The sequence below is a fragment of the Capra hircus genome, chromosome 6, assembly GCF_001704415.2.
Source record: "Capra hircus breed San Clemente chromosome 6, ASM170441v1, whole genome shotgun sequence".
Classification (NCBI taxonomy): domain Eukaryota; kingdom Metazoa; phylum Chordata; class Mammalia; order Artiodactyla; family Bovidae; genus Capra; species Capra hircus.
The window spans coordinates 15,924,451-15,940,178 of NC_030813.1; the positions used below are offsets into that span (position 1 = coordinate 15,924,451).

General features: G+C 41.0%; 1 protein-coding gene across 1 annotated transcript in view; it reads left to right on the forward strand.

Annotated features, from left to right (window-relative positions):
• CFI (complement factor I) overlaps window positions 1-15,728 on the forward strand; it is a 43,688-nt gene that overhangs the window by 2,142 nt on the left and 25,818 nt on the right. Inside the window, exons 2-4 of the mRNA XM_005681316.3 lie at window positions 5,968-6,015; window positions 12,285-12,344; window positions 15,203-15,482. Coding sequence (XP_005681373.2) covers window positions 5,968-6,015; window positions 12,285-12,344; window positions 15,203-15,482 — 388 coding nt within the window. The remainder of the gene's footprint in view (window positions 1-5,967; window positions 6,016-12,284; window positions 12,345-15,202; window positions 15,483-15,728) is intronic.

The following is a 15,728-nucleotide window of genomic DNA, read 5'->3' on the forward strand; positions in this document are numbered from 1 at the left end:
GTACAGCTGGGAGAAACTTGTATTTTAAAAGCTGGGAGCAGATTTCCTTCTAGGGGATAAAAAGCCCCACTCCCTTTTTATATCAAAATATTTCAATGGACTGATTTGAAAGTGGATTATGTCAATGATGGGGTGGGCTGGCAATGAAGTTGTTCTGAACAGTGAGATGAGAATCCTGGTTTTACTGAACCTACTCAGACAAAGAGGTAAGGGGATTCAGGAAAGGGTGGGAAAGAAACTCAGAGTGGCTGCTGTGTCAATAACAAAGGGGTATTAAGGAACAGGGATCTTGGTCCTCGGAATTCTCCAGGCAAAAATTCTGGAGTACGTAGCCATTCCCTTAGCCATAGGATCTTCCCAACCTAAGGATCAAACCGTCTCCTGCATTGCAGGCAGTTTCTTTACCATCAGAGCCACCAGGGAAGTCCCAGTAATGGAATAGGGAAGCCAAATATTTTAGTCAATATGGTTAAACACTGTGATATACTTGACTGTGACATAATCCCTCACCAAAACCTTTAATTTTTTTTAAACCCTAAAAGCATATTATAAACTTTGGTTTATATGGGTAGTATTTTGGAAGGAAAGAACTGGGGTGATGGTCAACAGAGTGATGAGATCTGGAAAGAGAATATGCACAGGAGCAATACGCAGTGCAGAGAGTGATGTCAGCTAGCAAGGCAGAGTAGGCAAGTCCAAACACTTGTCCCTCCACCAAAAAAAACTAGAAAAGTCAAGCAGACGTTCAAAACCAACTTTGTCAGAACTCCAGTTATCAAAGTCCTACAGTAGCCAAGTGAATGCTGCATGAAGGAAAAAGGCAACTTAAAAATGGTAGGAAAACTGCAGTATTTCTACTTGCCCTTACCCCACCCAGATACCAACTCAGTGGCAGTCTTGAAGGTAGCAATCTAGATTCCCAGTGTGGAACTCTAGTCCCCAGTTCTAAATGGAGCAGAGCAGATTTTATTTAAAAAGAAATTGTGTTTGTCTGTTCTAACCTATTCAGGGGCTACTTAAAGACTGAAACAAAAAATTTGTCTCTGTTTCATCTAACTTGGAACTCAGTGGAAAGGCAGCAGGCATTCCTCAAAAACATTATCAGTTCAGTTCAGTTCAGTTCAATCACTCAGTCATGTCCAACTCTTTGCGACCCCATGAATCGCAGCACGCCAGGCCTCCCTGTCCATCACTAACTCCCAGAGTTCACTCAAACTCATATCCATTGAGTCAGTGATGCCATCCAGCCATCTCATCCTCGGTCGCCCCCTTCTCCTCCTGCCCCCAATCCCTCCCAGCATCAAAGTCTTTTCCAATGAGTCAACTCTTCTCATGAGGTGGCCAAAGTACTGGAGTTTCAGCTTTAGCATCATTCCTTCCAAAGAAATCCCAGGGCTGATCTCCTTCAGAATGGACTGGCTGGATCTCCTTGCAGTCCAAGGGACTCTCAAGAGTTTTCTCCAACTGTACAGTTCAGTTCTTCGGTGCTCAGCCTTCTTCACAGTCCAACTCTCACGTCCATACATGACCACAGGAAAAACCGTAGCCTTGACTAGACGGACCTTAGTTGGCAAAGTAATGTTTCTGCTTTTGAATATGCTAAGGCAAGCAAATAAACAATCTACCGCCACCTGAGACAAAAGACAACAGTTGAGGCCTACAATAGAGTGCGGAAGCTTGGAAGGAAAAGTTAGCGTTTCAGCTGAAAATTAGGGCATTCAAAAGCCCCTGTGTATCCTGGGGAATTTAGAAAGCAATACACATGCCCAGGGCAAGATGAAGCCCAGAAGACACCTAAGAAGACCCTAAGCCTACACCTCTAGACTCAGTGCAAATGTGAAGTAAAAGCTAAGACAGAATTGTAAACACTCTGGTTAAGTACTGAGCACTGAAGTGGCCCAGCACAGAGCCAATTTGCAAACTCAGAAGAGGTTTTTTTGTTGTTCTCAATTTCAAGGATTCCTTATTCTTTTCTTTCTTTCTTTCTTTTATTTCCTTCTTCCTTCCTTTCTCTTTTTTCCCCTCCCTGTCCCTTTCCCTTTCTCTTCCTCTCTCTCTGGTTCCTTGTGTTGAAGGAAATCTTTGTCTAAATCCTAGCTAAATGCAAGGTAAAGGAACCAAGACTTCAGAAACCACACATGACAAAAAAAAAAAAACCTTTATAGAAACAGTTTTGAAAAATTAGTAAATAGCTATAGTCTATAGGAATCAAGGAAAGCAAACCCTGAGGAGAAGAAAGAATTTGATTTCAAGAATTACAACATTATAATATTCAAAATATCCAGTCTCCAACAAAGAATATGAAGCATGCAATGAAACGAAAATATGGCCCATTCACAGGAGAAATTATTTCTGAGGAAGAACAGACTTTGAACTCACCAGACAAAGACTTTAAGTTAAACATCTTAAATAGATTCAAATAGCCAAAAAAAGCAAGGAGGATGTAGGAACAAATAGAGAATACCCATGAAAAGATAGAAATTATAAAAGGAATTAGACTGAAAAGTATAACAAAGAATTCACCAGAGGGTGACAGAGGAGTAAGTGAAGCTGAAGATTGGTCAATTAAGTTATCTGAGGAGTAGAAACAAAAAAGAATAGAAAGAGAAACCATCAGTATATACACAATTGGAATCTCAGACGGAGAAGAGAGAGTCAGAGAATATTTGAAGAAGTAGTAACCAAACACTTCTTAAATTTGATAAAAGATAATGAATCTAGAATGTCCCTGGTGATCCAGTGGCTAAGAATCCGCCTGCCAATGCAGGGGACACGGGTTCCATCCCTGGTCTGGGAGGATTCCACATGCCGTGGGGCAGCTAAGCCTGTGCACCATGACTGCTGGGCGCATGCACTCTGGAGCCTGTGCTTCACAACATGCAAAGTCACCGCAGTGGAGGCACCACAACTAGGGAGGAGGCTCCACCTGCAGCGCCGAGAGAGGGCCTGTATGCAGCAGTGAAGACCAGGGTGGCCACAAATGAGTTCATTTAAAAAAAGGAAAGAAAGGCGTTCAACCTCAGTCACTGGGGGGGAAGTGCAGATAAAACTATTCTCTGATGACATTTTTGTATACCTAATTGGCAAAGATAAAAATGTTAAATGTTTTCTGTTCTGTGATCAAGAAGATGGAAAACAGGCCCTTTCATATACTGATGACCCCTGGAGAAGGGATAGGCTACCCACTCCAATATTCTGCCCTGGAGAATGGACTGTATAGTCCATGGGGTTGGAGAAATATCAACAACCACACATATGCACATAACACCACCCTTATGACAGAAAGCGAAGAAGAACTAAAGAGCTTCTTGATGAAAGTGAAAGAGGAGAGTGAAAACGTGGCTTAAAACTCAACATTCAGAAAGCTAGGATCATGGCATCCAGTCCCATCACTTCATGGTAAGTAGATGGGGAAACAATGAAAACAGTGACAGACTATTTTCTTGGGCTACAAAATCACTGCAGATGGTGACTGCAGCCATGAAATTAAAAGACACTTGCTCCTTGGAAGAAAAGCTATGACCAACCTAGACAGTATATTAAGAAGCAGAGACATGACTTTGCTGACAAAGGTCCATCTAGTCAAAGCTGTGGTTTTTCCAGTAGTCATATATGGATGTGAGAGTTGGACTGTGAAGAAAGCTGAGCGCCGAAGAATTGATGCTTTTGAACTGTGGTGTTGGAGAAGACTCCTGAGAGTCCCTTGGACTGCAAGGAAATCAAACCAATCAATCCTAAAAGAAATCAGTCCTGAATATTTGTTAGAAGGACTGATGCTGAAGCCGAAACTGTTTCAACAAACCTGAAACTCGAATACTTGGTCACTTGATGCAAAGAGATGACTCATTGGTAAAGATCCTTTTGCTGGAAAAGACTGAAGGCAGGAGGAGAAGGGGACCTCAGAGGATGAGATGATTGGATGGCATCACCAACTCGATGTACATGAGTTTGAGCAATCTCTGGAAGTTGGTGAGGACAGGGAAGCCTCACGTGCTGCAGTTCATGAGGTTGCAGAGTTGGACATGACTGAGCAACTGAACTGAACTGATACGTTGATGTTAAGAGTTCAAATTTGAGCAACTTCTAGAGAGAGAAGGGCTTCTCAGTGGCTCAGTGGTAAAGAATCCACCTGCCAATGCAGGAGACCCAGGTTCATCCCTGGGTGGAAAAGATCTCCTCTGGTAGGAAATGACAACTCACTCCAGTATTCTTGCCTGGAAAATTTCATGAACAAAGGAGCTTGGCGGGCTACAGTCCATGGGGTCATAAGAGTTTGCAACTGAGCATGCACACTGCTGCTGCTGCTGCTGCTAAGTTGCTTCAGTCGTGTCCACACTAGAGTGAGAAATTAGCCAATGTCTTTCAAAACTACAACTGCTAATTTCTTTGATTTAGCGATGTTACTCCCAGGTAAGTACTGACAAATATACTTAGTGTACAGGGGAAATGATGTGTATTGTATGAGGAGATTTATCACAGCACTGTTTATAATAACAGAACATTGGAAACAATCTAAATGCCCTTTGTTGGCTACTGGTTGTAAATTATACTGCTGTTGGGGGTGCAGAATTAGAGAGTAAAGTATGGGTTCACATATACAGTGATGATCTCTGGAAAGGTTCACTAGGAACTATTAAGTGGTTGACTTTGGGGTAGTGCTTGAGTGTGTTGAATGGATAACAGAAGGAGAGAAATATAATTTTTACAGGCACCCTTTTGAACATGTTTGTAATATTTCTATGTGTTTTCTATTTTTTAAAATATCAATTAAAAATGAGAAAAAAATTTCATCCATTTTACATTCATTATAAAAAGACAAGACCAAGAAACTACACCATTGTTTTGTTTTGTTTTGCACTCTCTGAGGCAAAAGTGATGGAAATGACCCTGAAATAAAATTGGAGGAAAAAATTGCTGGTGAAGACCACGATGAGAAGGAACTGAGGCCATATAGGGCCTAAAACTCTTTCGATGGAAATGTTTCTGATATGATTGTTAACTTTCAGGATATGAACTGTTTATTCACTTCTGGAAGAAAGACAAAAGTTTATATTGCTTACTCTTTTTGAAACTTTTCCATCTTATTCCTCAGTGTTTTCTAGGGAAATCATGATTGTACCTGTTGGCCATCATGATGCAATCATCACAAAATCTAAGTGGCATATATCTTGATTTAGTTTAGAGGTTAAAGCGTCTCCCTGCAATGTGGGAGACCTGGGTTCAATCCCTGGGTTGGGAAGATCCCCTGGAGAAGGAAATGGCAACCCACTCCAGTATTCTTGCCTGGAGAATCCCATGGACGGAGGAGCTTGGTGGTCTACAGTCCATGGGTCGCAAAGAGTCGGACATGACTGAGCTACTTCACTTCACTTCACTTCCTACAGGTTAGCTGGAGATCATCTCATCTAAGGTGGGCTCAGCTGGAGTGATTCTTCATTGCTGGCCTGATCGTCTTCTTCCCATAGCTATGGCAGAGAAGCAGAAGGACAAACCCAGTTGCAAAAGTACACTCCGAGCATCTCTTATGTCACATATGCTGACTTCCTGTTGTCCAAAGCAAGTCACTGGCCAGGCTCAGAATCCAGAAGTAGGAAAATATACCTCCCCTCTCCGGAGGAAGAGATAACAGCAAAGGACAGGATGAAGAGTCGTAGAACTGGGGCCATAAGCAGTCTACCTCAGTCAGCATCACATCAGCGTTTGTATAGGCTCTTGAGTGTTTATTTGTGCCGTCCCATGTATTTTGCACTTGCTGTTCGCAACAGCTCTGTGAGGATATTATTTTTATTTTCCACATTCCACAGAAGAAGAAACAACCATAAAGGTAAAGTCATTTACCAAAAATCACACAACTAGTTAGCAGTAGAAGGGAAATTTTCGACTTTTTTACAGCAAACAGTAGGAGGGAAAATGGTGGACTTTTGCTCTATTTGGTCATAATTGATCATTTTTTTCTTTTGTTTATAGGATAATTTTAGAAAACAAGGACAGTCAAAGGCAGTGAAGAAATCAGAGGTAAAGCTATATGGCTGTATACCAGGGTGGGATAGTAGATTGTTTTTTTTTTTTTTTCTTGTTTGTTGTCTAATAACCAACTATCCATCTAAAATGGCTTCAACTTTCACCATGCTTCACTGCCAAGGGTGCAAGATCAATCCCTGGTCGAGGAACTAAGATCCCACAATCCATGTGCCATGGCTAACAAAACGGCTAACCTGTACTCCTGCCTAGAATAAAAAGATAAAGTTCACAACAGGATAATTATTATAGCATCACAAATACCAAAGAAATGATCCCTCCTAAAAAAAAAAAGAAACAGCAGCTAAGGGAATTGAGTCATGGTTTAGAGATAACTAAGCTATAGTAGTAATCACTAAAAATTTTTGTGCATGTGCCCCCAGTATATGTGAATATATTTATTTATAAATAATATATACTCTACTATATAAATATACTTTAAAAAAGAAAAATTTAAAAAGCATTTTAATAATAATCTTACTGCTAATCTTTAATGAAGTAATATCATCAAATACACTATTTTTAAATTTTTTCATTTGATTTTAATATCATATTAGTTGGAAAAGATATCTTACAAAGAGCTGCTGCTGCTGCTGCTGCTGCTAAGTCAACATACACAATAAACACAGGGAAAATTTCAATAATGATGTTTGATGGAAACCTGTATTTCAATTAGTCTCTTTAATATTATTGATTGGGGGAGGGTTGGCTTCTTTTCATATCTGATTAGCTTTCTATTGTCTTGAACCCCATGGTGTGGCTAATGAATAGCTTCTACTGTAGCTGAAAGTGTAGACTCTGCTATTTTTTTGTTTATTGATGTTGTATTTTGGCATTATTGTCAATCTGGTGTCATTTCACTACATGAATCTCTAAATCACTCGTCCATCTGCAAAGATTATTTCAGCTAAAACTAGATGATATAATCTATAATGTCCCATAATCAAGCACATGAATATGATTCTCCATCCTAAAACAGAAACCTTCTCTTGACTCCATGTTGTTGTTTAGTCACTCAGTCATGTCCGGCTCTTTGCAACCCCATGGACTGCAGCACCCCAGACTTCCCTGACCTTCACCATCTCCCAGAGCTTACTCAAACTCATGTCCATTGAGTTGATGATGCCATCCAACCATCTCATCCTCTGTCGTCCCCTTCTCTTCCTGCCTTTCAGTCTTTCCCAGCACCAAGGTCTTTTCCAATGAGTCAGCTTTTCACACCAGGTGGTCAAAGTATTGGAGCTTCAGCTTCAACATCAGTTCTTCCAATGAATATTTGGGACTGATTTCCTTTAGGATTGACTGGTTTGATCTCCTTGCAGTCGAAGGGACTCTCAAGAGTCTTCTCCAACACCACAGTTCAAAATCAACAATTCTTCGATGCTCAGCCTTCCAACTCTCACATCCATGCATGACTACTGGAAAAACTATCGCTTTGACGAGATGGACTTTTGTTGGCATAGTAATGTCTCTACTTTTTAATATGCTGTCTAGATTTATCGTAGGTTTTCTTCCAAGGAGCATGTCTCCTTTAATTTCATTGTTGCAGTCACCATCTGCAGTGATTTTGGAGCCCAAGAAAATAGTCTGTCACTGTTTCCATTGTTTCTCCATCTATTTGCCATAAAGTGATGGGATCAGATGCCATGATCTTAGTTTTCTGAATGTTGAGTTTTAAGCCAGCTTTTTCGCTCTCCTCTTTTACCTTCATCAAGAGACTCTTTAGTTCCTCTTCACTTTCTGCCATAGGGTGGTGTCATCTCCATATCTGAGGTTATTGATATTTCTCCTGGTGATCTTGATTCCAGCTTGTGCTTCATCCAGCCTGGCATTTCACATGATGTACTCTGCATATAAGTTAAATAAGCAAGGTGACAATATACAGCCTTGATATACTCCTTTCCCAATTTTGAACTGGTCGGTTGTTCCATGTCCAGTTCTAACTATTGCTACTTGACCTGCACACAGGTTTCACAGGAGTCAGGTAAGGTGGTCTGGTGTTCCCACCTCTTCCACAGTTTGCTGTGATCCACAGAGTCAAAGGCATCACTGTAGTCAATAATGCCCTCCAATTATTACCCCATTTCTCTGTGCTTCTTGACATCTAATCTTCAAAAAAGTTGCTATACTCAATTTCTCTTTCTATTATTTCTTGGGGCTTCCCGACCCAGTCTGGCTTGAGTTCCCACATTCTACCAAAATAACCTTTGTCAAGATCCCCATCTTACTGGAGGAGTATCACACAACTGCTAATCATCCCTTCCTTCTCTCTGCCTCTGTGCCACCATTTTCTGTTTATTTGTCTTTTACTTCACTGGCCACCTCTTCTTATCTCCTTTACCACTTCTTCATTATCTGCCTACCCTCTCAACATCATTTGCTCACATCCTCCAGTGGATAAGCCAAAGTCTTTTCAGTAGCCAACAAGGTCTCATGTGATCAATCACACATCCTTCCAATTCTCTGGCCTCATCTCCTGCTGTTCTCCCTTTGGCCATTCACAGCCCTCCAGCCACACCAGTGTCCGGTCCAAAAGCACATCACATATACTTCTACCCCTCAACTTTTGCTCTGGCTGTTTCCTCTGACTATGACACTTCACCCCTAGATATCTGCATGGCTTACTCACTCACTTTCAGGCATCTGCTCCAAGGTACACATTTCCTCAAAGTCTTCCTTGACAACCCTATATGCAAAAATAGCGATCCTTCCCCTCACTCTCCACAATCTCTCTCTCTCTCTCTTACTGTGTCTTTGTATTTATCACCTTATGTCATACTACATATTTATTCTTTTTTTAAAAAAATATTTATTTATTTGTCTGCACTGGGTCTTATTTGGAATCTTTAATTGTGACATGTGGGATGTCACGCATGTTCCAGGATTGAACCTGGGCCCCCTGCATTGGAAACACAAAGTCTTAGCCACTGGATCACCAGGGAAGTCCTTATGTTTATTCTTTATTTACTTTTGCACTTGTGTCCCCAGGACCCAGAACAGTGCCCAGCATATAGTAGGCTCTCAATAAATAGTGAATGAATATGCTGTGAAGAGCCAATCCATATTCAAATATTAGAAAAGGTTCATTTCTGTCTTTCTATTTTTTCAATAAAACATACAAAGTTATTTTACCCTCTGGATTATCTTCACTTCTCCGCGGTTTATGTAATCCATTTTGAAAATTATGGCACAATAGGAGTGGCTCTCCATCCTTGGGGAGTATAAGAATCTTTATGGAGCTTCTTTACAGTACAGATTCCAAGATCTTCCCTCAGAAATTCTGATTCAGGAGGTCTACTGCTTGGGTCCAAGAATCTGCATTTGCAAGATTATACACCTCATGAGTGATGCAGACAGTCCCAGGCTACAACTGGGAGTACTTTTCATGTATTTGGCACTCTTCTTTTTCAGCTTTTAATTCCAGGCTCAATAAAAATGGGGAAAAGACTTCTTTAGCATACTCTTATCAGCTCACACATAGCTTACACACAGAATGATTCAGTTTGTCCCAATCTCCCTAGACCAGTGGTTCTCAAGGTTTTGGATTATAAAGACTATATATAGATGGCTATCTATATCAGTCATTTTTGGCTATGCTGCAATAAGAACCAATCCTCAAATCTTAATGGCTTGACATAAGAAAAGTTAATTTTTTTTCATACAAATACTGTGGGTCTGGGTAACTCTCCAGTGAACATGTCCTCCATGTGTTGGCCCAACTTTCTGAGCTGGTTTGATTCTATGGTGCCTCTGAAACACATGTTCCCCTGATCACCATAGCAGAGCAGAAGTAAGTAGCATTGTTGAGCACTGGAAATTAAATGTTTCTACCTGAAACCAATACATGTTACTTCAGCTCACATTTCTGTGGACAAAGCAAGTCACCACCACATCCAGCCACAAGAAGGAAATGCAATCTCACCATTTGCTTGGAAGTAAGAGTTACATAAGATTTTAGTAAATAGTATTATGTTTACCACAAAAACAAATCCTAAGAAAATACTTAGATCCACCACTCTACCTTTCACCATCAACTATAGGCAGAATAAAGTGAAAGTGAAAAGTGAAGTCGCTCAGTCGTGTCCGACTCTTTGCGACCCCATGGACTGTAGCCTACCAGGCTCCTCCACCCGTGGAATTCTCCAGGCAAGAGTATTGGAGTGGGTTGCTGTTTCCTTCTCCAGGAGATCTTCCCAACCCAGGGATCAAACCTGGGTCTCCCTCATTGCAGGCAGACGCATTACCATCTGAGCCACATAGTAGCTGTAATTTTAGTATCCGTTATTGTAGGAAGGAAGGAAGTTACACAATCAATATAACTTCAGTGATGATTTAAATAATTTTGCTTCTTATTAACAGCTTCTGCACGCATTGGAAAGATAAATACACATGAATGTATGAGGAATAGTTTATATTCTGTCTACAGCAAACACTGGTGTAAAAATGCATGGACAAACCCCTTTAATAATGTCCTCTAAGATCATCAGCCTGCTCTAGACATTGAGGATCCATGGACAACTGAGACTTACCCAGTCCCTTTAGAGTTAAAACATTTTGCCATCAGGTTTTACACAGTGAATAAGAAAGCCTTACTTTTACTGTTTTCCACCATCACAATAATTTTCTAACTTTCCTTTGATTATTGCCATTGTCAGCAGCCACAGTGTTGGTATTTGCTATTACCATCAACCTTAAATTTTAAATGGTAATATTATCATAAAATTGATTCCACTTACAATAAGAAATTATAGAAATAGAAAACTGCTTAATTTCAAAGGCAATCTTCTCCCCTATGCTCTGGTTACACCTTCTCCCATCCCATCCTCAACCTTATTCTAACAATTTTGCCCTTTCTCTCTTAAAGCTTCCATCTTTCCCATTCCATTGGATTACTGACCTTACCCTTTACTCGTGATGAAATCTCACCTAACAACAAAAATCTCTCTTTGCTGTGTCCCTTTATGATACTATCTTTCCATTTTTTTTCCCTTCAAAGCCTTGCCTTAATGTTTTCTATACTGAAAGCTTGATGACCTTCTTTTTCATTTAGCTGTTTTTTACTAAATTAATTCTATATACAATTACAAAGGCAAATAATACCACATGGCTTAAAATCATGGTGACATTAAAATATTTAATAATTTATTTAACAATTGGTTGGACTTAGATGGACTTCCCTGGTGGCTCAGATGGTAAAGAATCTGCCTGCAATGCAGGAGACCCAGGTTCAATCCCTGGGTCAAGAAGATCCTTTGAAGAAAGGAATAACAACCCACTCCAGTATTCTTGCCTGGAGAATCCCATGGACAGAGGAGCCTGGAGGGCTACAGTCCTTGGGGTCACAAAGGGTCAGACACGACCGAGCAACTAACACAGACACACATAACATAAAACATCTCTATCACACACACCTCCTCACCCTTGATTCTAACTAGAGACAACTTTCAAATATTTATTGTTTCTTCTGCTGTTTTATGAGATTCTTAAAAACATATTCATACAACCATTCTTTTAACTAATCCTTTGGTTATTTTAGCCACTCCATCTTCTTCAGAAGTAGTAGGTGCCTCAGTTGCTAAGCTTTTCTGGGGTTCTCCGGGGGTTAATTTGCTTTATTCTTATGGACTTCCCTCATTAGGTTTGGGTTTCATTTCTCTGTCGTTTGCTAAACCTATTACCACCTGCCCATCTGCTTTCCGGCTTCCAACCTTTCAATAATATCCCAAGTCTATAATCCTCTTCCCCATTTTCCTTGGCCTTATTGATTATGCCTTTTTTAAAAATTCTATTACTCTCGTTTTAATGAAACTTGGAGAGGAGGCAGAAGTTTCTGTAAAGTCTGTGTTCAGTCTCCCATGTCCGAGTACAGGACCAATCAACAGAGTTAACCCATGCTTCTGTTTCCATTTCTTCACTGCCCATTCTGGCCTCAGCTCACCAAGGTCTGGTTTCTGCCTCTGACATTCAGTTAAAACTTCTGCCTCAAGGATCCCAGTCATCTTTGTTCATCAAATTCAGTGGCCTTTTTTTCAGCTTCCTCTTCTGAAGCTCTGCAAAATTAGACGCATGAGCAACACCTCTCTGGCTGAAAAGCAAAATAGCTTCTGCTTATTCCACATCTTCAGCTGCTAAAGAGTAAAATTCTCCTCAGTGTTCTTTGTGTGTGGTTTTTGTTTTGTTTTGTTTTGTTTTTTTGGTTTGTTTTTTTGGGGTCTTCTTGGCTGTTTGTGTGTTTTGTTTTTCACCATCCATTCAATGCATTCCAGGCTCACCATGCCCCTGAAGCAAGTCTGAGCAAGGAGACAGAAGCTTCATCTGAAGTGAAGGTCAGAGTCTATATAATTACTTGCTGTTATATTGTTGTAGCCACGCGTTCCAGGGAAACAAACTCACTCAGAAGGACAATGCAGATAAGTGGAGTGCAGTTTATCACACCGGCGGGCCCAAGGCAGAGTCTCCCCTTAGCCAAAGGCCCCGACCAGTTTTTGTGAAAACCTTATATACCCTAAGTGTATGTGCCCAAACCCAAAGATACAATTAAAGTTAACCCGTAATTCATATGCCTTATGCCTAGGTAGTTAAGAGTGGACAATTATCAATAGGCCTGTGGTCATACTCCAATAAGCATAATAGAATTTATGATTCTATTCGGTTACACAGATAATTAGGGTATTCTTTTAGAGGGTCTAGCTACAAGCCCTGGGGCTCTTCCATGGGGTGGGATTGGTGCGGGGGGGGGGGGGGGGGGAGGCAGAGCGGGTCTGGTTTTCCAGTTGGTATGTGGCTTCCATAGATACTGGGCATAAATAACTCAAAGTCCACAGTCCAGCCCAAGATTGAGTCCTGCTTTCAAGATGGAGCCTATTCTGTCTGTTTCCTCTTTCAATATGTGACTCTTCATGGGACCAAGTGTCTTTTAATTTTTTGTTTTTACTCTAAAAATGACTGAAAAGTCGATGGCACTTGTCCAAGTTTCAGTCTAAAACTCAGGGGAAAATGACACCTCAGAAAAGGATAAATTTGGGAAAAAAAATAAAATTTTTCACCCAATTAAAATATTGATTTTTCAATAGAAAAGTGATTGTCCCTAAAAGGGTGACTGTCCTAGCTGTCACGGCACTTAAATTTTATCAGTGGAAGGTACAGGAGCTAAATAATTACAAAGTTCAACTCTAATACGTGCTACCAAAAAAGGCACATGGAACCATGGAAAGCATTAAGTACAGATTTTATTCTAGACCAGTGTATCAAAAATTGGTGTATTTACTGATAAATTTGTCAAATTTCCTGGTTATTTGATAAGGTTTACTAAAAATCACATCAGATAGAATGACTTTCACAGCTTTTGCAAAGTTTTATGTGGTCTTTAAGTGACTGATTTTTTTTCTTCATCACAGCCCTTAAAGATTGTTTAACTTGTTTCTGCCCACTGAGCAAGAATAGGGGTTGGGGAGGGGTGGGGACTCTTATGGCCCAAGGCTGGGGAGACCAGATAAAAGGATGCCCATCCTTCAAAGGTATACCTGGAGCACACACACAGAGAGCATTAACGTTCCACAACTGGCTTTTGACCCAACTGAACTATTTCCAGCTTTCAATGTATTTCCTCTGGGTTCCTGCAGGTTTCTTTTGTTTGTTTGTTTTGTTTTGTTTTGTTTTAGCAGCACTGATCACATGTGGGATCTTAGTTTCCCAACCAGGGATGGAATAGGGGCCCCTGCAATGGAAGCGTGGAGTCTTAACCACTGGACTGCCAGAGAATTCCCCCACAGGTCTAATTGGCCTCCTGCCTAGCTGTCTGATCTGACCTCCAGAAAGATCTTCCTCCAGTGCAAATATAAGGAAATTCAAAAAAAAGTCTCCCAGGGGCTCCCTCAGGACCTGCTGCCTTATCCCCCACCACCCTCTTACTCTATCCCTCAGCCTGAAATGCGCTGTTTTTACTGTCAGGGGTTCACAGTTCTGCTTGGAGTGTGTACCCACTCCACCCTGCCAGTAGACTCCTCCTGAGCGCTCTCAGAACTCAATCCAGACATCAGCTCTTCTTGGAGATGTTCCCAAGCCTCCTGGTCAGGCCAAGGACCCAGAACACAGTCCTGATGGCATCTTTGGCCCATGTCTACTAGGGAACTTGAGCATGTCTACCCTGACTCAGGTCTACCAGAGATGGGCTTGCCTGTCTCTCTTCTGGTTGGGATACTCCTTAGGCAGGGTTTCCTAACCAATGGCCATCCCAGCTGAAGCACACACAAACCTAGAGCCCATCAGGTGGGACCTCTCATGATGTGCACCACCCTTCCTGTGTTTTGCTGGCACCAGCCCTCTGCTAACACCTGACTTTCCTCCCTTTGCTTAGATGCTCCATGAGGCCTTTTAAAATGCACCTGGAGGGACTTCCCTGGTGGTTCAGAGGTTAAGATTCTGCGCTTCCACTGCAAGGGTCAAGAGTCTAATCCCTAGTTGGGAAACTAAGATCCCTGATGCCCCATGGAGTGGCCAAAAAAAAAAAAAAAACAGCCCCTGGAAAGATGTAGTCTCTCCCACTCTGGATCTCCAAGAGTACTGCCTCGTGTTTGTATGACTGTTACATCACTTACCCTAGTTATTATGTTTCATCTAGATGTCAAACCCTTGAAAGACAGAGCCAATGTCACATTCATTTTACCAGGATTTTGCACAAAGTAGGAGTTTGGCAAATGGCTTTGCATTTATTAATAGAATTAATCAATTTCATTCATCAGTTCATTCCATGAGACTACAATCAGCACCGAATTTGCTACTCCTTAAGGTGACTGGTGAGATACATTGATTTCTTCAAAGGCAGAATTTTATGTTGGCTTTTGAATAATTACAGCTCCCACTGATTTCATGCTTAGTACTTGCCAACTATTATACACATCTTATTTCTAAACCTGGCAATAACCTTGCAAAATAGAAGATAATATCCCCATTTTACAGATGAGGAAGCTCATGTTTCATGAGGGTAGGTAACTTGCTCAAGACCATTTTAACTGTTAGTGCCCAAGTTGGGACTAGAAGCCTGGGTTGTTTGAGTCTAAAAACCACAAGACCACATCACCCTCATCTATGCTGTGAGGTAGGTGAGTCTGTTTTATTTCTTTCCTTCAGGTTTTCATTTTTAAAAAGATTGTTGCTAAGTTAATGTTTATGTTGTGCCTTATAGCTCACTTCAACACCAGACACATCTCAAAAAGATTTCGTGGATAAAAAGTGCTTAATTGAAAAACACACACATCTCTCCTGCAATAAAGTCTTCTGCCAACCATGGCAGAGATGCATCGATGGGACCTGTCTTTGTAAACTTCCTTATCAGTGCCCGAAGAATGGTACCAGGGTGTGTTCAACTAATGGGAAAAGCTACTCAACTTACTGTCAGCAGAAGAGTTTTGAATGTGTTCGTCCTGAAGCAAAGTTTTTAAAAAGTGGAGCATGCACAGGTGAAGGTAGGAAAAGCCTAGTCTGTTATATTAAGAAGAAAATTGTCTACTATATTTTCTATTAGAAAATGCTTTTCCTTTGGAATGTTATAATGACAACTCAAAATTCTTCTCTAGACCCTCAGTAGTAGTTGGGGTGATTAAAGAAATTAGGAATCATCAGAACACAGCCACCCGTTGAATCTAGAGCGTGTGACCCTGAGGCTGGTCCTTCCCACTCCCAGCGCCTATGCCACTCTCTGCTGCCCAGCC